Source organism: Podarcis bocagei (genome assembly GCF_964188305.1).
Source record: "Podarcis bocagei genome assembly, chromosome: 4".
NCBI classification, from domain to species: Eukaryota; Metazoa; Chordata; class Lepidosauria; order Squamata; family Lacertidae; genus Podarcis; species Podarcis bocagei.
This window is the reverse complement of record NC_138128.1, coordinates 83282418-83305604: the sequence shown is the minus strand read 5'-3', so window position 1 is coordinate 83305604 and position 23187 is coordinate 83282418. Positions and strand designations below refer to the sequence as shown.

General features: G+C 43.2%; 3 protein-coding genes across 8 annotated transcripts; 2 read left to right on the top strand and 1 right to left on the bottom strand.

The window, feature by feature from the left end:
• Positions 1-846: 846 nt before the first annotated feature.
• LOC308585471 (DPY30 domain-containing protein 1-like) lies at positions 847-6185 on the bottom strand. Of its 2 annotated transcripts, none has more exons than XM_081191163.1 (6): positions 6027-6185; positions 5334-5525; positions 4594-4716; positions 3645-3740; positions 2833-2943; positions 847-1067 (listed from the first exon to the last, which is right to left on the bottom strand). In XM_081191163.1, exons 2-6 carry the CDS (start codon positions 5478-5480, stop codon positions 1014-1016), a joined length of 531 nt encoding a protein of 176 aa, XP_081047289.1. In that variant the 5' UTR covers positions 5481-5525; positions 6027-6185; the 3' UTR covers positions 847-1013. The 2 variants fall into 2 exon arrangements, with proteins under 2 accessions (XP_081047289.1, XP_081047290.1); XM_081191164.1 differs by having other exon boundaries at positions 6012-6175.
• Positions 1647-14097, top strand: LOC308585470 (uncharacterized protein). Of its 5 annotated transcripts, XM_081191159.1 has the most exons (6): positions 8532-9103; positions 10459-10530; positions 10652-10817; positions 10931-11053; positions 11248-11355; positions 13444-14097. In XM_081191159.1, exons 3-6 carry the CDS (start codon positions 10665-10667, stop codon positions 13810-13812), a joined length of 753 nt encoding a protein of 250 aa, XP_081047285.1. In that variant the 5' UTR covers positions 8532-9103; positions 10459-10530; positions 10652-10664; the 3' UTR covers positions 13813-14097. The 5 variants fall into 5 exon arrangements, with proteins under 5 accessions (XP_081047287.1, XP_081047288.1, XP_081047285.1 ...); XM_081191161.1 differs by lacking the exons at positions 8532-9103; positions 10459-10530 and adding an exon at positions 1647-1694 and having other exon boundaries at positions 10654-10817; XM_081191162.1 differs by lacking the exon at positions 10459-10530 and having other exon boundaries at positions 8531-9044.
• Positions 14098-15225: 1128 nt separating this feature from the next.
• On the top strand, positions 15226-23187 carry EXOSC3 (exosome component 3). The gene is made up of 4 exons (XM_081191157.1): positions 15226-15521; positions 16803-16952; positions 17712-17863; positions 18577-23187. The coding sequence occupies exons 1-4, from the start codon at positions 15261-15263 to the stop codon at positions 18776-18778; spliced, it is 765 nt and encodes a 254-aa protein (XP_081047283.1). The 5' UTR covers positions 15226-15260; the 3' UTR covers positions 18779-23187.

Below are 23187 nucleotides of genomic sequence, written 5' to 3'. Positions count from 1 at the left end.
GGAGGGAGAGGGAGAAATCCACATATCTGGAGATATTTTTCAAACAGCAACACCGCGTCATCCCAATATAATCATATAATCCTAAAATAAAAATAAAAACCATACTCCACCTATTTTGTTACTAATATAAAAGGGGCAACTCTTCTATTTTTGGTGTCTTCTGTGTACATGTGTCTTGTATTATTTCAGAATTTCACAGCAAAGGAAGCCAACTGGAGTCCCATTAGGGAATGCAAATTCCCCATGTGCACACCTGAAATGTTGGGGTCCAAATGGCACAAAATATGATAAAAACATGGCACAAAATATGATAAAAACATGGCTTTATGCTTGATGCCTGTGTTAAGAGATGAATTTCAGAGTATCTCTAGTAAACGTTTGTTGTTATTGATTCCACCCACAAACCTGTCTTGTTCCACCCATGTGTGACCATGTGGAATTCAGGCATCCCCAAACTCAGCCCTCCAGATGTTTTTTGCGACTACAACTCCCATCATCCCTAGCTAACAGGACCAGTGGTCAGGGATGATGGGAAATGTAGTCCCAACACATTTGGAGGGCCGAGTTTGGGGGTGCCTGATGTAGATTCTGTCAATGCCAGTCATGACTCCTGACCCGTTAGAATCCGCTCTGCTTCTGCCCTCTCTGGTCTTCCCCAGAGAGGCAGTGATTTGAAGTCTATGACATGGCAACCTTGGGCACAACCTCATTGCCAATACAGCAGAGAGGACTATCCTAACTTGAACCTGGTCTTGCTGTTGGGCTCTTAGTTCTGTTTATTCCCAACTAGTGATTGGGTTATATTGTACATGAAGGCACCGCCTCATCCAGTAAGTAAATAGGGACTACCTTATACAACTTGCTTTTATTTTATATCTTGGTGGTAGGAGTTTGCTCTTTAGCTGCATTAATTCATTGTATCAGTAGCCCTAAAACAGATACCAACCATCCACATCTCTGTAGCAGCCCTTGAAGTTTCTGGAATAAACAACTGCAGGTGGGAAAGATATCTCTCAAACAGGCGACTCTTCTCCTTCCTCTGTCTCAGCTACTGTAGTCAGTGCATGCTAGAAGTCAAGAAAAAAGAGAGGAGGAGAAAGAGAGAAAGTTATCGTTTATTGGAACTCTTAAGATGATCTGTGAAAAAGCAAAAAAAAAAGGGGGGGGTGTTTAAATGGCTGTCAGACTACTCAGTGAACAAAAACTCAACCAAAACATTTCAAGGGGTGTTTCTTAGAATTTATCAGATGACACCCGGGGTCCCTCCCAGTTCCACAATTCTGCAATTCCGTTATTTTAATATCAGAAATGAGTTCAACTGGGAAAAAGTTGCCTAGAGAGATCGTTGCAGGGAATGTTATGTAGTAAGTTTGGATCCTAGAACAATAGGCAGGTAGGATCCTAGAATGCAACAACTGATTGGCTTGCAAGAGAAGACCAATCAGGCTCTAGGAGGAAGTTAATCAGCCTATTAGGCTGGTAGGATCGGAGAATGCAACAACTGATTGGCCTGCAGGAAAAGACCAATCAGGCTCCAGGAAGGAAGCAGAATCAGCCAATCAGATGGGACTCATTGTGAAAATAATGTATATAAAAGCCTGAGGTTTGGGGGGGGGGGGCAATTCAATCACTGTTTTACAAGCTGCGATAAAGAGCCTGAAACCACTGCAGGACTCTGTGTATATTTCAGGGAGGTAAGCATCAGATAGGGGGAGATCTCTCTCTATTTTTTATTCAGCCACTCCCTTTATTATCAAAACTAGATAAAACCCCTTGCTTTTTTGTTGTGTTTGTGGCAGATTTTCTGCCATCATATCTAGTTTGGCCCTATAATAACCCGGGCACCAGAGAGTATTCTTTCATTACTGGATCCTTGCATTTTGCCATTTCAGGAGAGATGGGACCTCCCTCCACTCACCCAGACCATGTGCAAGTATCGGTCCTCCGGAGGCAAAATGCTTGAAAATCACTGCCCCAGAAGAAGAGCAGAGGTGAGCAGCACCACTCTCCTTGCTTTCTGCCCACACTCTAATATTCCAGAAACCCTAGCATGAGTGTCACACCAGTAATAATAATAATAATAATAATAATAATAATAATAATAATAATAATAATAATATCTTTATTGTCATTGCCCCCTTCGGGGACAACGAAATTACTTGACTGCTCCATAAAACACTAATTAAACAATACAGTATAATACAGCAAGGGAGATTAGATGACTTTCAAAGTCCGGGCTTCCCATTCAGGGCCGAGATCGCTCTGGAGAAGAAGCTGTTCTTAAGACGGCTCGTTCTTGTCTTCATCGTCCTGTATCTCCGTCCCAACGGCAAGAGCTCGAAGAGACAGTGACCAGGATGCGATGGATCTTTTACTATGTCCAGTGCCTTCCTATGGCACCTTGTGGCATAAATCTGCCCTAAGGTGGAGAGTGGGCAGCCAACAATGCTCTCTGCTGCCTTAACAACCCTGCACAACCCCATCCTGTCCTGGGTAGTACAGCTTCCGTACCACACACATAAGCCATAAGTGAGCACGCTCTCAATGGCACAGTAGCTCACCCTCTCAATGGAATCACGCACTGGAAATGAGAACTAACTTCCAGAGGATATGGCAATGGTGGTCACTACTTAAGTAGCTGTAAAAGGGGATTAGGAAAATTCATGGAGGATAATAAGACTGTTGGTCATATGAAACCAACAACGCCATGGGATTTCTATATTCAGAGGCAAAATGTCAATGAAAACCAGTTGCTGGAGAGGAGCAACAGGAAACAGCTCCTGCCTTTGTGTCCCGCTAGTGGCCTTCTTAGAGGAATCTGGCCGTACTTACGTCAGATTGTTCAATTTCATCTATCTCGTCAACTCTGCTCAGATGAGGAGCCCCATATTTGTCGGTCAGCTCAGCTAAGGTTTTCGACTCTTTCTCAGCAGCTGTCTTTGCCTACAATTCAAATTCCATTTTTAATACCATGGTGAATCCATGCAATTTTACGATGTATTCAGCTGAACAAAGCGGTAAATATGCAAGCACACGAAAATCAAGGTGCGAGCCATTCCCCAGCTCCTTTCTCAGACCATTGAGCTGAATGGGCAGTATCTCCTGTGCACAAAAATTTCATTGAAACAAATGGGACCTGTTTGTCTCAATGTCTCACAGCAGCACTTGAGACCCACTGAATTTCTCCCTCTATTCTCTGAGCAATGTGACTAAGACAAGGAGCCACCATAGTCAGCAGAGGCCAATTCTGACTGATTAGATGGTTGCTTGTTTTTCAACGAAAGCCTAAAAATGTCTTCTTCGGGAACAATTTAAATAAATTGGCGACGTGTAACTTCCCCCTGCTCCACTGCCCAGCAGCTATTGGCCCTTGTTGTTATTGCACATGTCCTGTTTTAAAGGATGGGAAAATAACTATGGCTTGGCTTTATGTGCAAACTCATCCTTGACCATGGTTTGCTTGGCTCTCATAACCTGGATGCTCACCAAACTTCAAATGCAGGAGGCAAGAACACTTGGGGGGGGGACCCAGATCACAGGAGAAACAAGCCATTCAAAGCTGCTGGAACATAATTTGGGAGACGGCTATTTGATGAGTGTTGGCATGCAAAATAGAAATGATCATCAATGACATTTTATCCTACCGCCAACTCTGCTTGTAGTTTCTGCTCCAATAGAAGCTCTTCTTCTCTTTGTCTCTCTAATCTCTCTTGTTCTTCCCGTTCTCGTTCCATTTGTGCCTGCAGCCATATCATGCAAAAGTGCAAGTTGGTGAAAAGGAATTTCTCCCTTGATGTGCTAGTCTTTTTCTTTCTTCTTGATTTGCAGGGAGTTTTTGCATGGCAGGTGGGGGGGGTGGCATTAAAAAAAACGAGACCCACCAGCCAACTTAGCATTGTGTGCAAACTGAGCCAACCTCTCTGGTGTTCAGTTTAGATTGGTCAATGAAAGTAGAAATCATATAATTTTGCACTTCCTTGCTTTAAGGTCACAGAAAAATTTAAAATTTTATGCCTTCGTTCCATGTTTAATCAAGGGTGTCCCCCCCACCTATGTATGAATAAATAGTTTATATCATTTAAAAAGGACCAGTTGGCTTTGATTTATGAATTGTGGGTTGGGATTAGAGATCAGTCAAAGGAAAAATATCCGCCCATCCACACATGGGGCACACAAAGGCTGCAATCCTATACACAGGTACCTCGAAGTAAAGCCTACCGAACTCAGCCAGATTTACTTCTCAGCAGACTTGTACAGGTGTATTAAATGAAATTGCATTAGCTAGCGCAAAAGTATATTTCTGCCCAAACATTACAAACCCTGCCGGTGTCTTTTAATTCATCTCTGAGATATGAACTCTCAAAAAATATCAATGTATAACCTCAGAACATTCAAAAGAATCCCTTGTTGCAGGCACAATGCTCTTCTGTTCATGCAATGGAAGGCTCCGGTTACCCCCTGGTCCTCAGGAATGTGTGGATGCTAGCCACAAAAGGGGAAAAATCAGATCTTTATAATAATGCCCCCTTCTGGAAGCACTCACACGCAGCTTGGGCTTTTTGACTGTTTCTCTGTTTGGTTGCTCTGCCCTACCTGCCTCTCTTCTTCAAGCTTCTGCTGAAACAAAAGTTCTTCTTCCTTCATTCTTTCGATCATTTCCAGTTCTCTTTTGGCCTCCTCTCGCTCTTGCTCCAGATCTTCCCTTTCCAGTTTCCTCTGGAAATGATTGTTATTTTAAAAAATCAGCATAAGAGAAAACAGAAAAGGAGATACAGAGTTTCACATCTCTGAGTAGCAAAAAGTTCAGGCGACAGAAAATGAGAGGCTCAGATCTATTGCTAAGCAAAAGTATCTGGACTTTACAGTAATATCTTGTCTGCTTACAAATATGCAAGCAGAGCAAGCAGGAGTGCAGTTCCCAGCCTAATAATAATATTAATAAATTAAAATTTAAAAAATTGAAAATTTTGCTTGTTTAGGACTCTCTCTAGCTGCAGAAAGGGGCATAGCTCAGCCTTGACATCTCTATGGTGTAAAGCTCTGCTCAAGCGTTATTAACAATGGCAGTAGTGAACAGCTTTAATTTAATAACAGGAATGCCAGGACAGGGAATGGGAACGAAGTAATTTTAGCTCCTGCCCTGAAAGTATGTGTTATCTCATTCATGGCTCTAGGATTATCAACTGGCCATTCAGCAAGCATCAAATGATGCAAAGCCGATACTTGTGTTTTCACTTAACACACACAAGACTGTTCCCCTAATATAATAACCAGCATTAGCATTTAATATTTGAAGAGCCTGACAATATTAAGTGTAGAAGCAGAGGACTCACGTGAAGTGCATCATCCATATTTTTTCGATATTTATAAATCCACCATGCCAAGTACAGGATTGGGTCTGCTGGCCGACGTTCTGCCACCTCGGCAAGGCCCTCTGCCAAGCATCTGCCTAGGCATTTTTTGAGATATGCAGTCTCCATTTTCAGTTCTCCAAGTATCTGTGGCGGCAATTAGTCCTTTTGGATCTAAAAATGGTGGCAAGCAGTGGGAGGAGGAGGAAAACATTTTGAATAATAGATGTACATTACAGTAATTTAACAAACAGAAATGTAAGCTGCTTTGACAACCTTTACCAGTTTAAAAAGTTGCCAAGATATTTAAAGAAACCAATAAATTAATAGCTAGCTTTGACCTGGGTGGAAATCTATGATTAAAGGCTTGCTCTGTAGAACTTAAAGGCTGCAATTCCTAAGAGTTTGTTTCAGGTTAGTGCTATCCACCCCTGAAATCCTTCTGCATAAGCCCCGTGAAAATGGGCAGGAGCCACAGAACAGAACAGGAGCTAGACTTTGGGATGGATCAGGCCCATGGTAGGTAATCCAACCACATTGATGTGTAAACTGACCTTCAGTTGAATTAGCTCAATGCAGATTCCAGAGCCTATTCAAACTAAGTAGGTACTAAACTGCCATTTGATATCTACTACTTAAGAACATGGAAAGAGTACTTACTAAAAGACAACTCGCACTCATATGAAGAGGAGAACTTTGTTCCTGATGCAAGGGTGACCAAACCCTTACTGGTATTTTCTTCACTCTTGTCTAGAAGAATAAGCTCTGTGTGTATCCAAAGATGGAAACAGTTAAGTCTGGATGCTGCTGTTTGGTATCCTAGCAACGGACCAGTGTTCTAGCCCTCTGCTGCTATCTCCCTGAAGATTCTGTATCTCCTTCCTTCTTGGATAGATAGTATTTCTTTGTGTTTTTTATTGTTATCAATTGGAAAAAGGAATATATGAAGTTGAAATGTTTACACTGCATTACTTTATATTTGGATATCTGTATTAATGTGGGTAATTTATAAGCTTGAACATTACTGTATTCAGAAAATGAATGCTTTTAAAAACAAACCACCTTTGAAAGATAGGTTAAAAAACCCTTTTATTCCTTTCCTTTCCACTAAGGTAAACACATCAGTATTCCACTTGCAACAAGAAATGACAGGTACTTGTTTTGACCCACATTATACAAGCATCTATCAAGAAATTAATGCTAATTTCAGCCTCCAGTATATACAGCTAAGCGTTTCCCGTAGCCAATTAGCAGCTGCAACCAAAAGATAGGAATCATACACACTGTTTAGGCTGTTAAACTGGGTGCCAGACCCCTCTAATCCCTGGATCCAGCAAGTGTTAGAATTTAATCAAGGCTTCCAATTCATGGAATAGCCAAGCTAGCCTCCTAGTGAGGGTGATAGCTTGTGTGACAAGCCATTAAGGGGGATTAAGGGGTTTGGTGCGAGGCAGCAGGTGGGTGGGGGTCCTTCCTTCAACAGATAAAGCCAGGATTTAGAGTAGAAAGATTCAGAGCAGTGATAGGACCTAGAAGTAAAGTAGCAAGGTGGAGAAAGTGTCAGAGAGCACTGTTTGATGTCTGTTTGAGTCCAAGGCTGCAGTTATGGGAGAAAAAAGGGTGATGAGGCTGGGATTGTAGGCTCAGTGTGAAAAACCCATATATCATAAAGACACCATAGTCTCCGCTGTGCTTCATTCCAAAAGGAAACATGAACCCCGGGGGAACACCTGTTATCTTGCACTGCTCGAAGATTGGAGTGACATGCAACAACACCAAAGAAGGAAGGGGACGCATACAGAAGTGATACAACTTCTCTTGGGCACACCAAGTGTTCACAAATACAGATATTCAGAAATAGCTGGTGGACTTCCACAACAATCTGTGGGAAGTGTTCTACCACCACATTTCTTTCTCGTGCAAGCTTGTGCAGGCTTTTGTACTGCACTCTTCTTTAGAAATCCTAGATAGTGATTACTCTCAAGTGAAACTGGGCCAAATGCTTTTAAACACTATTTTGCATTAAATGTCCCTGGCCTCAAACGTTACAGCCCAATCCTATGCATGGGTAAAGGTAAAGGGACCCCTGACCATTAGGTCCAGTCGTGGCCGACTCTGGGGTTGCAACGCTCATCTCGGTTTATTGGCCGAGGGAGCCGGCGTACAGCTTCCGGGTCATGTGGCCAGCATGACTAAGCCGCTTCTGGTGAACCAGAGCAGCGCATGGAAACGCCGTTTACCTTCCTGCCGGAGCGGTACCTATTTATCTACTTGCACTTTGACATGCTTTTGAACTGCTATGTTGGCAGGAGCAGGGACCGAGCACAGGAGCTCACCCCGTCTCAGGTATTTGAACCGCCGACCTTCTGATCGGCAAGTCCTAGGCTCTGTGGTTTAACTGACAGCGCCACCCGTGTCTGCATGGTTACTGAGCATTAAACACAACTTTATCCAATGCTGCTTACAAGTGTGTGCACATAAGGCTGCTGCCTTAAGTTGCAAGTTTAACATACCAAGGAGTAAGCCCCAATTGGATGCATTGGGGCTCTGTTCAGGGTAATTGCACATTGCATTTAGTCAGTGCTTTTCCCCCTAAAAAATGTTTAGGGGTACTCTCATTTTCCTACTCATGTTGAAATACTGCCCCTCAATGAAGCCAAACTTAGATTCACCAACTATTTAGGGGTATGCGTCCCCCTGCATACCACCAGAAAAAAAGCACTGGATTTAGCTGTTAGTTACTTTTCAATCCAGGTTCTCAATGTGTAACTCAGCTGGTTAGAGCGTGGTGCTGATAATGCCGAGGTTGCAGGTTCGATCCTTGTATAGCACGGTTGCATATTCCTGCATAGCAGGGGGTTGGACTAGATGATCCTTAGGGTCCCTTCCGACTCTACAATTCTAATTCTAATACGTAAAAGCTATAGACTGAAATAGTACACGGACAATGCCTTCTGGCTTATAACCCAGGCATCTGGGAATGGGTGAGGTGTATTGCGCATTTGAATTTCTGCTATGGGTGCTGGTTTTATTTGTAACTGAAGTCTATATTTTAAGTTTTTGGCTGTGTTTTTAATATAAAAAGGTCAAATTTTGGTTTACACTGTGTACATTTTCACCCCGGCACTTTTGAATGAAGAGCGGGTCGTAAATACTTTCAAGAAGCAAAAATGTTGTTAAAAAATTAACCATTTCAAGAATCGTGTTGCGCAGTTGGGTTCAAGCTCAAACTCTTCTTGCACAGCAGCGCCTTCCAATCTTGGAGAACTGGGCTCTGCTATCTCCTCCTATGTCCATCTCATGTACAACCAGCTAGTGTGCTTTTCTGTTTCCACGGTAACAATACACAAAACAGGATACCCCGACGAGAGCAAAGGGATTCTCTGTCTCTCTGTCTCTCTCTCCTTTCCTATCTCTCTCCTGCAGGCAGGGAGACGGAACGGTACCCTGAAGACGACAGCAGCAGGGCTTCTCTTCTTTTTAACTTTGCTTTTCTATCTCATGTGATGCCGGGAGACGGAAACAGTAGGCGTGCAGCGATTAAGCCATTGAGGCGGCAGCAGCAGCACGTGCGCGCGCAGCCGAGACGCTTGTGGACATACTGCGCCGCCTCGTGGGCGGGGCTGTGCCGAGTAAGGCGTCCCGGTTGCTAGGCGACGGAGAACCCGAACTCCCTCGATTAGGCTCCGTAAGGTAGGGTGCAGACCCGCGAAACTTAAGCGGATTCGCAGGGGGCGCTTGGCTGGCTAGTGGCACGGTGCAGATTTATTTATTTACTTTGGAGGGGTAGTAGCATTAATGTCATTTATAAAGCTACCTAAAAAAAAAAAATCTGTACCTGGGACCCATTTCTCTTTTTTCTGAATTAATTTTAAAGTAGACTTTTAATATAAAGGGTTTATTTAGTTGGCTGGGTTGCAAAAGGCTTCCTTGCAAAGTTTTAAAACTTCTGCTCACTTTGGTCCCATAAAAGGTAAGGCTTTCTTTGGCGTTCCCCAATCTTTGGGGCACCCACCGGCTAGCAATCGCTGTTTCTTACCGAGTCTCTGGAAAAGGAATGAGGGGTGTTAATAGAATCACAGACTCAATCATGGAGTTGGAAGGGGCCCCGAGGGTCATCTAATCCAACCCCCTGCAATGCAGGAATCTTTTGCCCAAGGTGGGGCTCGAACCCACAGCCCTGAGATTAAGAGTCGCATGCTCCACCAAATGAGTGTAGCCACAGTTCCTGTGAAGGGCTGTCAGGATCGCCAAGATGATGCGATCATTGTGCTATGCAAATATTAAGTAACTGGTCTTTTCTCTTTTTCCTGCTCCGTTTGCATATACAGTGGTACCTCGGGTTACAGACGCTTCAGGTTACAGACTTCGCCAACCCAGAAATAGTACCTCGGGTTAAGAACTTTGCTTCAGGATGAGAGCAGAAATCGTGCGGTGTGGCGGCAGCAGGAGGCCCCATTAGCTAAAGTGGTACCACAGGTTAAAAACAGTTTCAGGTTAAGAACGTACCTCCGGAACGAATTAAGTACTTAACCGGAGGTACCACTGTATTTATCTCCCATTGGACTTGTGGGAGGCCCCTTCTGGCATCCCTCCTGTGCATGCAGAGGTGCATTGGCAGGGCAGTTGCTTGTGCCTAATGGTGTATGTAAATGATCCAACTGGTTTAGCTCCGGTAACTATCTATAAAGGTAAAGGGGCCCCTGACCATTAGGTCCAGTCGTGGCCAACTCTGGGGTTGCAACGCTCATCTCGGTTTATTGGCCGAGGGAGCCGGCGTACAGCTTCCGGGTCATGTGGCCAGCATGACTAAGCCGCTTCTGGCGAACCAGAGCAGCGCACGGAAACGCCGTTTACCTTCCCGCCAGAGTGGTACCTATTTATCTACTTGCACTTTGATGTGCTTTCAAACTGCTAGGTTGGCAGGAGCTGGGACCGAGCAACGGGAGCTCACCCCGTTGCGGGGATTCGAACCGCCGACCTTCTGATCGGCAAGTCCTAAGCTCTGTGGTTTAACCCACAGTGCTACCCGCGTCCCTACTAACTATCTATACCCATATATATTACAAATTTAATAAATAATATAAAATGTTTTCATTCGCTGCAGAAAGCAAAGTATGCTTTGAAAATACAGCTGAGATGTATGAAAGTGCAGGGAGGACGTTGGCAAAGGCGGAAGGTAAAGAAACCTGATTAGAGTGTAGGATCTTGGGAATTATTTCCGGAACATTGATTTTATTAACTTGGAAGGAAGGGATGTAATCTGGCAAGAGATCACCCAATGTACCATATCCATGCAGAGCTTGGCACAAGATGGGGATGGATGTCAAATACCTCAAGGAACGCATCGGAAGATGTTTGGCTGAGGGACTTGCAGAAGTGGCGGACCGTCGGCCTGTGGACCCAATCGATTTCCTGGCACACTTTATTTACAACTACAAGAACAGATTAAATGAAGAAGAAAAGGTAATGTATCTCTTCTTAATTTAAAAGCAAACACTGAAGAAAGGTAGAATCAAGGAGACAGGGTTTCCATTAATCCTTTGTGCATTTCCCCAATACTTTGTGGGTTTTTTTAGAGGAAGGTAGAGAGGGCCGAGCTGGAACGTGAGCATGAAGAAGCCCTTGCAGAAGCGAAGAGGATAGAAAAGCTGAAAGCAGAAGAGCTCCTGGTTGCCAAGAAATTTGAAAAACAGCAGCAGGTCTGAAACCCTTTCCTAAGCGATATTAAGTTTACCATATGAATAGGTGAGATGATCTGTAATGACAGCAGAGGGCCCAAAATAAGCCAGTAATACCATTGTAGTGAATGGCAATTGGGTTTTAAATGATGAGTGGCTGAGACACCATCAATCATTTGTTTTAGTTAGCTAAATCACATTTTTATTTTATAAAGATCATTAAAGAGCAGCAATCCAAGAAGACAATTGCGGAGTTATCTGGGAAGGATGGAGTACCAATTCTGCAGAGTATTGAAGAAACTGACAAAAATCATATAAATGAAGTGAGTAACAATATGTATGTGGGTTTATTGTCTCAGAATTGCCTTTTAATAATGAAATTGGGTGGTTGAGTTTTTCAGTCTAAGAGTAAAATGAGGCCACCAAAAAATAAGGGAGTAGTTTCTATATACCCAGGTATGCAGAAGTATAAAAGTGTGTAAATGAAAAACCTTTCTTTTTAAATAAAATAACTGCTCTATGACCTTCCAAAAATGTGGGAACCGAGATAAGAAAACAGAGTAACTAATTGCTGGGGAATGAAATTCTGGATTCTCAGTGAACACTTAAGACAGGAGCTCCTTTGTCTTTCCTATTTCTATTGCTTGGAGTCAGGTGTGTGTAGCTTGCCAGTTATAGCTCTAATGAAATCCTCAATTTCTCCATTATTTTTTTATGGACATTTTTCACTTCCATCTGGAAACCTTGGGTCAAAGGGAAGAATCTGAGCATATTGTGTGAGTCTAAAATCTAAATCTGTGGTCAATGCATGAAATCAGATGAATAAAATAAATTGGGAGAGGGAATTAATTGGTGCATCAAGATCCTAATAGTTTAAAATATCATAATGAAGAATAACATTAGTTTTGGATGAGGAGAGATGTAGGTCTTGAAATTAAAGTCTCCTCTCCAGACTATGCTCCACTCGCCTCTCTCCTTCACCCTGTGACCTCATGCTGATGCTGCCTCGCTGAAGGAGGAAAAAAGACGCTGTGACCTCATTATGATGCTGTCTTCCTGAAGGAGAGAAAAAAGCCACTGTGACCTGATGATGATGTTTCCTCCTTAAAGGAGAGAGGCTAGCCATTGTGACCTGATGATGATGATGCCTCCCTGAAGGAGAGATTCTGGCCATTGTGACCTCATGATGATGCTGCCTCCTGGAAGGAGGGAGGCTGGCCACTGTGACCTCATGATGGTGTTGCCTCCCTTAAGGAGAGAGGCTTGCCATTGTGACCTCATGATCATGCTGCCTCCCTGAAGGAGAGAAAAAAAGCCACTGTGGCCTCATGATGATGTTGCTTCCCTAAAGGAGAGTTTACCACTGTATATACCAAGCACCCTGCACATATTCTCCCCAATGTTGTAGTGTTTGACATGCCAGGAGGGTAATTTTATTAGAGACATTCAAACATGCAGTCTTGCTAACTGCAGTCTGAAGAGGTACAGTTCAGGAGGGAAAAATAACCAAAGCTCTCATCTAGTGTACTTTTGTTTTTGCAGATAGGCTGTTCCATTTTGGGTTAAGTCCAACCCTGGGGGTTGGAAAGGCAAGGTTGAAAGCCACTTCCTGTAAAGTGGGAGTAGCTACCTATCGCTCTCCAACTTAACTTAAAAATGGAAACATCTGCAACATATGCAGAAATGCAACAACACTGTTGGATCACCCTGAAACAGGAAAAACAAAAACAAATGGAAACTATAAGTGTGAAATCAATCATCAGCGGGAGAACAACCAATATAAGGAGAGAGGAAGTGAACATTTGAGTCAGTGGGTTGGTGGAATGCCTGTATTCATAAGAACAGAAGGTTCACTAGATAAGAACGTTGTTTTCTTACTTTATTTATAAGGGAGTATTCTTTATTGGGTTGTAAAAATGTACTGCCTCCCTGGGAGGGCATTCTTCCTTGCCCAAACAGTCCAGCATATGCCACGCTGGCTTGAGGACTCAGTGAAGATCCTTATGGCCAAAGACTACCTTGGCTGAGGTTGAGTTATTATGAACATTTTATTACAAAATATTTTTGTTACAAAATAATAAATTGTATTTTTAATATTTTCTTGGAAGCCGCCCAGAGTGGCTAGGTTAACCCAGCCAGATGCGCGGGGTATAAATGATAAATTGTTGTTGTTGTTGTTGTTATTGATTTCCAGAAGAAGGGAGAACTTATACTGCTTTTAATAAAATCCCCTTTAAGTTTGTGAATTATCTGATCCATGCATTTAATACTATACATACATACATACATACATACATACATACATACATATATACATAAGAACACCTCTAGATAACTGATTTCAAAGGGAGAATTTTCATGGTGGTGTATGTCCCTGTGCTCATGTATATGATGTTGATTTGTATTAACAGAAGAGAACAGAAGAGAAGAATGTGAGGATTCCAGAAGAACTTGAAACTACTGCTGCTGAGTCAAAGAAAGAAACCTTAGAAGACAAATTGGATCAGGGTTACATCAGTGTTATAAAGGCTGACTTGGGTGAGACACCTGGTGAGGAGAATACCAGCTCAACTCTCCAGGAAGCCTTGACAGAGATAACCATGGATGAAGATTTTAATCGAATTCCGCAGGAGACGATGGATGATGGAGGTGAAAGCCAGCTGGAACATGATGAAGTAAATCAGAATGAACATGATACAGAAACAGAAGATGACACGGAAGATGAAGAAGCCACTCCAGATGATGAATCCAAATCCAGTCAAGAGCTGAATTTGGAGTAACAGTGCAACCCTAACTATGTTTACTCAGAATTAAGTCCCACTGAGTTCAGCAGGACTTTCTAACAAGATGTTGTGCATAGGACTGTGACCAAAAAATGAAAGCAGCAGCTTCTGAGTTGGTTTAGATTATTCGCTTTCTCTAACTTGCAGTGTTCTGGGGTGGATGATAATGGTGTTTCTACTACAGTTGCTGATTTCAGTGGAACTAAACCACAATAGTTCTTTTAACTTTGACATTTTCATATTAGGGAAAAAGTCTTGCAAATAAACTTTAGGTCTAGATTTGTCAGTTTTCATGACCCTTTTTCAAGACTTTGTTACTCATGAGATGTGCATGATACGACTTACTCAGCTACTGTAATTCTTAAAAACTCATATGGCGGTTGTCACATATCTTTGTGTCTCCACTAACTACCAGATGGTGTCGCCATAGCTTTGGAAACCAAGAGATGAATCATTGTGGTATTTTATCTCATTCACTGTTGAATTAGAAAGTTGAAGCTAGAAAGGAATATTTACAGAGGTAATTAAAATATCTGAGACAAGATCAGTGATAAATTAAAACTAGATTAAAACACACATCAATATTTTACATACAGGGGATGCTTGTCTAAACAAAACGTTTTTAGTAGGTGCCCAAAAGGGTACAGTGAAAGTGCCTGCCTGGTGTCAATAGGCAGTGAGTTCCATAGCATAGGTGCTGCCATATTAGAAGATGGATTTCTTACCAGTGCAGAACAGGTATTATGTGGTACCACCTGCAGCAGTGCCAGTTCTGCAGACTGAAGCGGTTGAGTGAGCGTACAACGAACTCGCAGCTAAACTGTTAAACTGATCCCAAGTTGTTAAGGGCTTTGCATGCTAACAGCAACACCTTGAAGGGGCGTGATAGCAACTAGGCAACCGTTGTGCTTAACAGACATCCCACACACAAATACCACCCCCGTTTTGCTCCTTTTGCATGCATGCATGCATGCAGTCACATGGCACTCTCACTCCTCCTACACTGCAAAACGACCATCTGCCCTTGATGCTTCCGTTGAAATTCCTGTATTGCAGGTTGGACTAGATGACCCTTGGGGTCCCTTCCTAATCAACAAAGGAGATACACAGTAGCTCAATTCTGTAGATGATCTTCGGGGTCCCTTCCAACTCTACAATTCGGTGACAACCGGGTGGCCACCTGCCATGAATGCTTTAGCTGAGATTCCTGCATTGCACGGGGTTCGACTGGATGACCAGCGGGGGTCTCTTCCAACTCTAAAATTCTATGATCCCGTGGGAAAGGATGCCAGGAAGCGAGTGCCTCTCCAGACCATTCTATCTCTATAGTGGCAGGAGTCCATCGGCGATCCTGGCAAAGGGTGAAGGGCAGAGGGAATCGCCTGCGCATGCGCGAGAAGACATTTTCCGGCGCATGCGCAGCGAGCGGGCTGTTTTGTGGCGTCATGGCGCGCTCGGCTGAGGAGCTTGTAGGGCAGGTGGTGCTGCCGGGGGACGCCCTGTTCCCGCCGGGCCACGCCGAGGCGGACAGCGAGAGGCTGTGCTTGGCCACCGGAGGCCCTCAGAAAGGGCGGCTGGTTTGCGGGCCCGGGCTGAGGCGCGGCGGGGACGGGCTGCTTGTCGCCAAGTGCGGGCTGCTGCGCTACCGGGGCGGCGGCGGAAGTGGCTCCGGGGGAACCTATTGGGTGGACTCTCAGCAGAGGCGGGTAAGGCGGGGCGGGGCAACGGAAGTGGCGGACCGGGAAACGGCGCATGCGTGGCAGGAAGGCGGCTTGCGGGGATTCCACAGGGAGGAGGCAGGGAGGCGAGCTTTTTCTGGCCACGTTTCCATTCATTCATTCTGTAGAATGGTTCTCTTTTTTTAAAGCAACAACAACAGACTGGGTTACCAAAAAAAAAGGTGTTTTGTATAGTACTGGAATTTTTAGGTTTTAAGTTTTTTAAAAAAATAATAATTTAATTTAAAAAAAAATTAATTTAATTTAATTTTAAAAAATTAATTAATTAGGTTTTAAAAAATTTAATTAATTAAATTTAAAAAATTAATTAAAAATTAATTAAAAATCCTGTCCTGCAGACAGGAATCCAGACAGTCATTAATGTCTTGGACCGCCCAGAGATCTGCGGGTGAAGGACGGTATGCCAAATAAATACATTCCCAATTATTATTAAGGAAGGTGGGGAGGAGGACAGGTTTCATAACAACCGCGTTATTTGTTTGTTTCATAAGAATTGTAAAACTGCAACAACAGTCAAAGCAGTTTACAAAAAAAGGTGCTGTTGTTTTGTACAGCGCTGCTTGCTTTATTTTTTTATATTAAAAATGTTAACCTCATCCAGTAACGCCTCTGGTAGGAGATCTGTATAATCTTGAGACCCCGCAACTTGGAGAATATTTTATTTGAACACCTTTTCAGCTAGAACAGATATTGAGCACTTTCTGGAAGCGGTTTTCTGTAAGAACCCACTTTGGCTACAGTGTCCTTTGATTCATGTCAGAGTAGCCCAAGAGAGTTGGAAACCAAGCATTTTGCTGTGTTTTTATTTCATTATTATGTTAGTCACTATGTATAATAAACACGATTTTAGCGATTAACTGTACCAGGATGCAGAGTGAAATTGGATGAAGTGTAGTATGAACCTTTTAAGAATACCCTATACTTCATCTCCATACACCTTATGACAACACTGTAAGGTCTTATGCCCAGATTTTGTATGTGTGTATATATGGGCAGAATGGTTTGGATCACATGCTGCACCAAGGTAAACTATAGTTTAGCACAAACATACGGGCTCCCGCAGAGAACAGTGTGTCCACTTTGCCCATTCTTGGTCATTCTGCTGCTACGCTAAGTGGATTGTGATGATGGATTGTGTTTGAGGAGCATACTGTGTAATATCAGCATTTTGCTTGTTTTGAAGGCTAAAGCAATCTGCATATTTAAAATTACTTTCCTCCCTTGCTCCCAAATTCTTTTCATGACTAGTATGTTCCAGTCAAGGGAGACCATGTGATTGGCATAGTGACCACCAAAGCTGGGGACATATTCAAAGTGGATGTTGGGGGAAGTGAGCAAGCATCTCTATCCTACTTGGCATTTGAAGGCGCAACCAAAAGAAACAGGCCAAACGTGCAGGTGAGGAGTCTGAACATGACTGACAGCTTTGATTCCCTAAAGCTACATTCTATACACAATTTCGTGAGAGCCTCGTTGAGTTCAGTGTGATTTACGGCAACAGGATTATGTTGTTAAGCTTGTACTAATTCACAATGGTAATATTGAGTCAATACCTCTCCTTTAGTCACAATGTTTTATCAGTACATCTCTTGTGTGAACATGTTGAAGGAGATCACGTACACCATGAGCAAAGAGTTTAAATTCCTTTGCATGTTGCTCCTCCATCTGTCAATTTATGACAAGAGCTACTGATCATTGGAATATGCATGTGGTAACAAATTACTCATTGTCATGCTTAGATAGCCAAGAATAATAGGAAGAGGCTTTGGGTTCCTTTTAAAATCAGTGTTGGACAGTTAAGAGTCTGATGTTACACCTTCCTTTTAGTGCTGGACTATTGACACTTAAGCTCGGATGTCTTTTGTTGTTCGACAGTATTTTATGTTAGTTGACCGACGTGCCAACACTACATCTCACAGACTTTTGTTGCCCTGTTTAATGAGAGCAGCAAGCAACTACATCCCTGGCAAAATGATTTCTTAATAAAACCCTTCATTTGTAATGTAACATACCCTCCCACATTTCAGATGAATATAGAAACATTCTTGTGTGACGAAGCTAATTGGATATAAATGTATTAAAGTTGGACACGATACCTTTCATAAGAGTTACACATTCAGAACCATTTCATCTATTTATGTATATTTTTTTCCTTAGGTGGGAGACCTTATTTATGGACAGTTCATTGTTGCCAATAAAGATATGGAACCTGAGATGGTCTGTATTGACAGCAGTGGCCGAGCAAATGGAATGGGAATCATTGGACAAGATGGTTTCTTATTCAAGGTGTCATTAGGCCTAATAAGAAAGTAAGTGTGACAGATTTCTAACCAAGTATTTTGAGCTTGGAAGTTCTAGCTTAGATTGCAAAAGCAAATTACATGCTTGGCAGTGCAACTGTTATATGCGAACTAGGATTAATATCACTTTGGCATTTTAATTGCATGCCAAAATTGACGTAACTAAAAAAAAGGATGTAGTAACTGAAGACTACTAATCAGTACAGACTTCTATCAGGGTAACTGACACAAGCTCTTCCAGGACTTTAGTGCTTTAGATGTGAGAGGTTATGTTTTTCTTGAAGATTCTTTGCATATACAAAACTAAAATGTTTGGGAAGAAAGCCAAGGAAGAACTTTTCTCCCTGGCATGTTTTTGTTGCACAAATAGTATGTTAATTTATCAGTCATGCAGTTTCTCACTCTGCCCCTAGCCCTCTTGACCAGAAATCTAAAGAGTGACAGTCCCATGAAAATGTTTTATACCACCTCATCTTGGTGAGATATAACCTGATAATGGGCATCTCCCAAGTCCCAAAATGAGTGGGCCTGTGAAATTGCAGGTTACTTTTTAAAAAATCCTTTTTTAAAAAAAGCATCCCAACACCTGCACTGATTTGGGTAGGTCCTAAAGAAAAAAATGTAGCTTTGTAAGAATTGAGGTCTTAATCGTTAGAAGTATGAACAGTTTACCAGAGCCATATATTGATTTTTCTTCCCTTCACATTTTATTTTGATTGCAGACTCTTAGCTCCGGAGTGTGAAATAATCCAAGATTTGGGACAACTTTATCCATTTGAACTGGTTTTAGGAATGAATGGGAGAATTTGGGTGAAAGCCAAAACAATTCAACAGACTTTAATTGTGGCAAATGTCTTAGAAGCCTGTGAACACATGACTGCAGAACAGAGGAAACAAGCCGTTTCCAAGTTGTTAGACAACTGATGGGAAGGAATTTTATATAGATATTCTTATGTGGAAATGATGACCCAGAAATGCATTTTTAAATATTTTTTATATTTAAGGCAATAAATGTTACAGTTCAAATACTTTTATTTTTTTATTCTGCATCTTTTGCTCTTGAGTTTGTTTTGTAACAAATTATGTCTGCTTGTGGCAGACTGTGACTTGTAGTGCACTTTTTGTAAAAGTATGCATACTTCAGACTTTTATAACTAAGTCAGTAGTATTTGCAAAACAAAGGCAGCCTCCCTTTGGTCTGTTATTTTATTCTCACTGTATTTTTAGTGACTTGCAGCTTGATTGAGTTGTGAATTACTTTTTGCCAGCTCTACCTGATGAAGCTGTGAAAAATAAAGAAAAAGGTTTGTATCAATGAAAGAAGTGGCTTATGCCTTGATTGCTTTTTCCAGAAAGAGCTGATTTTGTTGCACTTTCCATGAGAAATGTGTGCTTTTTTAAAATTTTATATACCAGGGGTGGCCAACTCCCAAGAGACTGCGATCTACTCACAGAGTTAAAAACTGGCAGAATTAAAACCTGGGGGTTCAGGTCAAAGATGTTGGGGCTTTAGGGGGGAGGAAAATTGTTGACCTTTTTTTTTTTAGGGGAGCCACAGTTGTTCAGCTTCTTTAGGGGAAGCCAATGATCTACCAGTGATCTGCTGCAGGCGTCCAGTGATCTATCTGTAGATCACGATCTATCTGTTGGACATAATAATAATAATAATAATAATAATAATAATAATAATAATAATAATTATTTATTATTTGTACCCCGCCCATCTGGCTGGGTTTCCCCAGCCACTCTGGGCAGCTTCCAACAAAGATGAAAGATACACTAAAATGTCACATATTAAAAACTTCCCTGAACAGGGCTGCCTTTAGATGTCTTCTGAATGTCAGGTAGATGTTTATCGCTTTGACATCTGATGGGAGGGCGTTCCACAGGGCGGGCGCCACTACCGAGAAGGCCCTCTGCCTGGTTCCCTGTAACTTGGCGTCTCGCAGTGAGGGAACCGCCAGAAGGCCCTCAGAGCTGGACCTCAGTGTCCGGGCAGAACGATGGGGGAGGAGACGTTCCTTCAGATATACTGGACCGAGGCCGTTTAGGGCTTTAAAGGTCAGCACCAACACTTTGAATTGTGCTCGGAAACGTACTGGGAGCCAATGTAGGTCTTTCAAGACCGGTGTTATATGGTCTCGGCGGCCACTCCCAGTCACCAGTCTAGCTGCCGCATTCTGGATTAGTTGTAGTTTCCGGGTCACCTTCAAAGGTAGCCCTACGTAGAGTGCATTGCAGTAGTCCAAGCGGGAGATAACCAGAGCATGTACCACTCTGGCGAGACAGTCTGCAGGCAGATAGGGTCTCAGCCTACGTACCAGATGGAGCTGGTAAACAGCTGCCCTGGATACAGATTTGACCTGTGCCTCCATGGACAGCTGTGAGTCCAAAATGACTCCCAGGCTACGCACCTGGTCCTTCAGGGGCACAGTTACCCCATTCAGGACCAGGGAATCCTCCACACCTGCTCGCCTCCTGTCCCCCAAAAACAGTACTTCTGTCTTGTCAGGATTCAACCTCAATCTGTTAGCCGCCATTCATCCTCCAACCGCTTCCAGACACACAGGACCTTCACCGCCTTCACTGGTTCTGATTTAAAAGAGAGGTAGAGCTGGGTATCATCTGCATACTGATGAACACCCAGCCCAAACCTCCTGATGATCTCTCCCAGTGGCTGCATGTAAATGTTGAAAAGCATGGGGGAGAGGACAGAACCCTGAGGCACCCCACAAGTGAGAGCCCAGGGGTCTGAACACTCATCCCCCACCACCACTTTCTGAACACGGCCCAGGAGGAAGGAGCGGAACCACTGTATGACAGTGCTCCCAGCCCCTCAAGACGGTCCAGAAGGATGTTATGGTCGATGGTATCAAAGGCCGCTGAGAGATCCAGCAGAACTAGGAAACAGCTCTCACCTTTGTCCCTAGCCCGCCGGAGATCATCAACCAGTGCAACCAAGGCTGTTTCAGTCCCATGATGAGGCCTGAATCCCGACTGGAAGGGATCCAAATGGTCCGCTTCTTCCAGGCGTGCCTGGAGTTGTTCAGCAACCACTTGCTCAATCACCTTGCCCAAGAATGGAAGATTTGAGACTGGGCAATAATTGGCCATCGTGGCCGCACCTAAAGATGTTTTTTTAAGAAGCGGTTTAATAACCGCCTCTTTCAGCGGGTCTGGGAAGGCTCCCTCACGGAGGGAAGCATTCACCACCCCACGAAGCCCATCTCCCAGTCCTTCCCGGCTAGCTTTTATAAGCCAGGATGGGCAAGGATCCAGGAGACAGGTGGTTGGCTTCACTCGTCCAAGCAGCCTGTCCACATCCTCGAAGGTAACAGATTGGAATTGATCCCACACAACTTGACTAGACAGGACTCTAGCACTCTCCCGCCCTGGCCCTGCTCCCAGGGTGGAGTCTACTTCTTCCCGAATCTGAGCGATTTTATCTGCAAAAAACTTTGCAAAATCATTGCAGGAGATCGTGTGGCCTTTACTGGGCCCCGATGTCGCAGGTGGTTCCGCTAAATTGTGAACCACCTGAAAAAGTCTCCTGCTGCTGTTTTCTGCTGATGCAATAGAGGCGGCGAAGAAATATACTGTTTTATATACTGTTTGATTGCAGGAAAAGCCTTCAAAGCGTTTACAAAAAAGATAAAACAATATGATTATCACAAAAAAAAATACAACCATAATTTAAAACATATAGGTTAAAACCACAATAAAGGTAAAGGGACCCCTGACCATTAGGTCCAGTCGTAACCGACTCTGGGGTTGCGGCGCTCATCTCGCTTTATTGGCCGAGGGAGCCGGCGTACAACTTCCAGGTCATGTGGCCAGCATGACTAAGCCGCTTCTGGCGAACCAGAGCAGCGTACGGAAACGCTGTTTACCTTCCCGCCGGAGCGGTACCTATTTATCTACTTGCACTTTGACGTGCTTTCGAACTGCTAGGTTGACAGGAGCAGGGACTGAGCAACTGGAGCTCACCCTGTCACGGGGATTCGAACCTTCTGATCGGCAAGTCCTAGGCTCAGTGTTTTAACCCACAGTGCCACCCGTGTCCTAAAACCACAATAGACTAGACTAAAACAAATTAAAACTTATTAAAACTTTCTAAACGTTTGGGTAGGCTTATCTAAATAAGAATGTACCGTATTTAGCATGCACGGAAAAGAATACAATGAAATTGCCTGCCAGCTATCAGATGTTGAAGTTGGCTCCCATAATTGTTTCTTATAGTGTTGTAAGAACTATTCAACTTCCTCTTGCAACGAAAATACATTACTACCTTCTGAAGTGCACAATCTTGCTGATGCCTTTCTTGCTGGATTGTCCTGCATCAGAAGGCTGGGACTGCGCATTTAATGTTCCCCTGTAATTTTTCAGATTTCAGATCATGTAGGAAAAGCACTGTGCTTTTTCCTTTAGAGGAATTGGAGTCTCACTTACAATACTTCATTGGAGGAGACGGATTCTCAAGCGTTTGTGATGGCTCTCCCCACCCCCCATTTCTTCCAATCTGTCTCCACTCCTTTATAGCTCTATATTCAGCTTTTCTGTGCTGCACTAGGTTGTAATTGATACATGATCAGGCTTTTTTTCAGCTGTAACTCGCAGGAACTCAGTTCCGGTGCCTCTCAGGTGGGCGCCATTGCCATTATAAGAGAACAAGGGAGATGTTCATGGTGAGTTCTGGCACCTCTTTTTCTAGAAAAATAGCACTGGATATGGTGCTGTGCGAAGAACTAGATTTACTCTCAAAGACCTTATTTCCCCATATGAAGCAACCAGGACCCTGCGGTCATCTGAGGCCCTTTGTCACGTGCCTCCTCAGCAAGTGGTCTGGAGGGTGTCAACACAATAACAGGCCTTTTTTGTGGTGGCTCTCCATTTGTGGAATGCTTTCCCTTGGGAGGCTTGCCTGGTGCCTTCATTACATATCTTCAGGCACCAGGCAAAAACATTACTCTCACATTAGTTCTTTGGTTGATCATTAAACTATGACCTTTTAAATGTGTTAGGAGTTGTTATTGTCTTTTTAATTATGTGTTTTGTGGTTTTATGTTTTGAATTGCCTTGTGATCTTTGAAGGACAGTGTATAAATTTAATGAATAATAAAATGCCTTTGCAGCTCCTTACCCCCTTGCCCCAGTAAAATTAGATAGTCAGTTACCAGATAGGGGTGTGTGTGTCAAACTAAGATTTGCTGCTATGCAATGGGTGTAACAGCCCTGAATTAGAACTTGGGTATTCATGCATGTTGCTGCTACTTGTACCCCCCCTCTCTTTTAAACCCATACTTTATTGAAATTCATAGATAACAAAAACAATC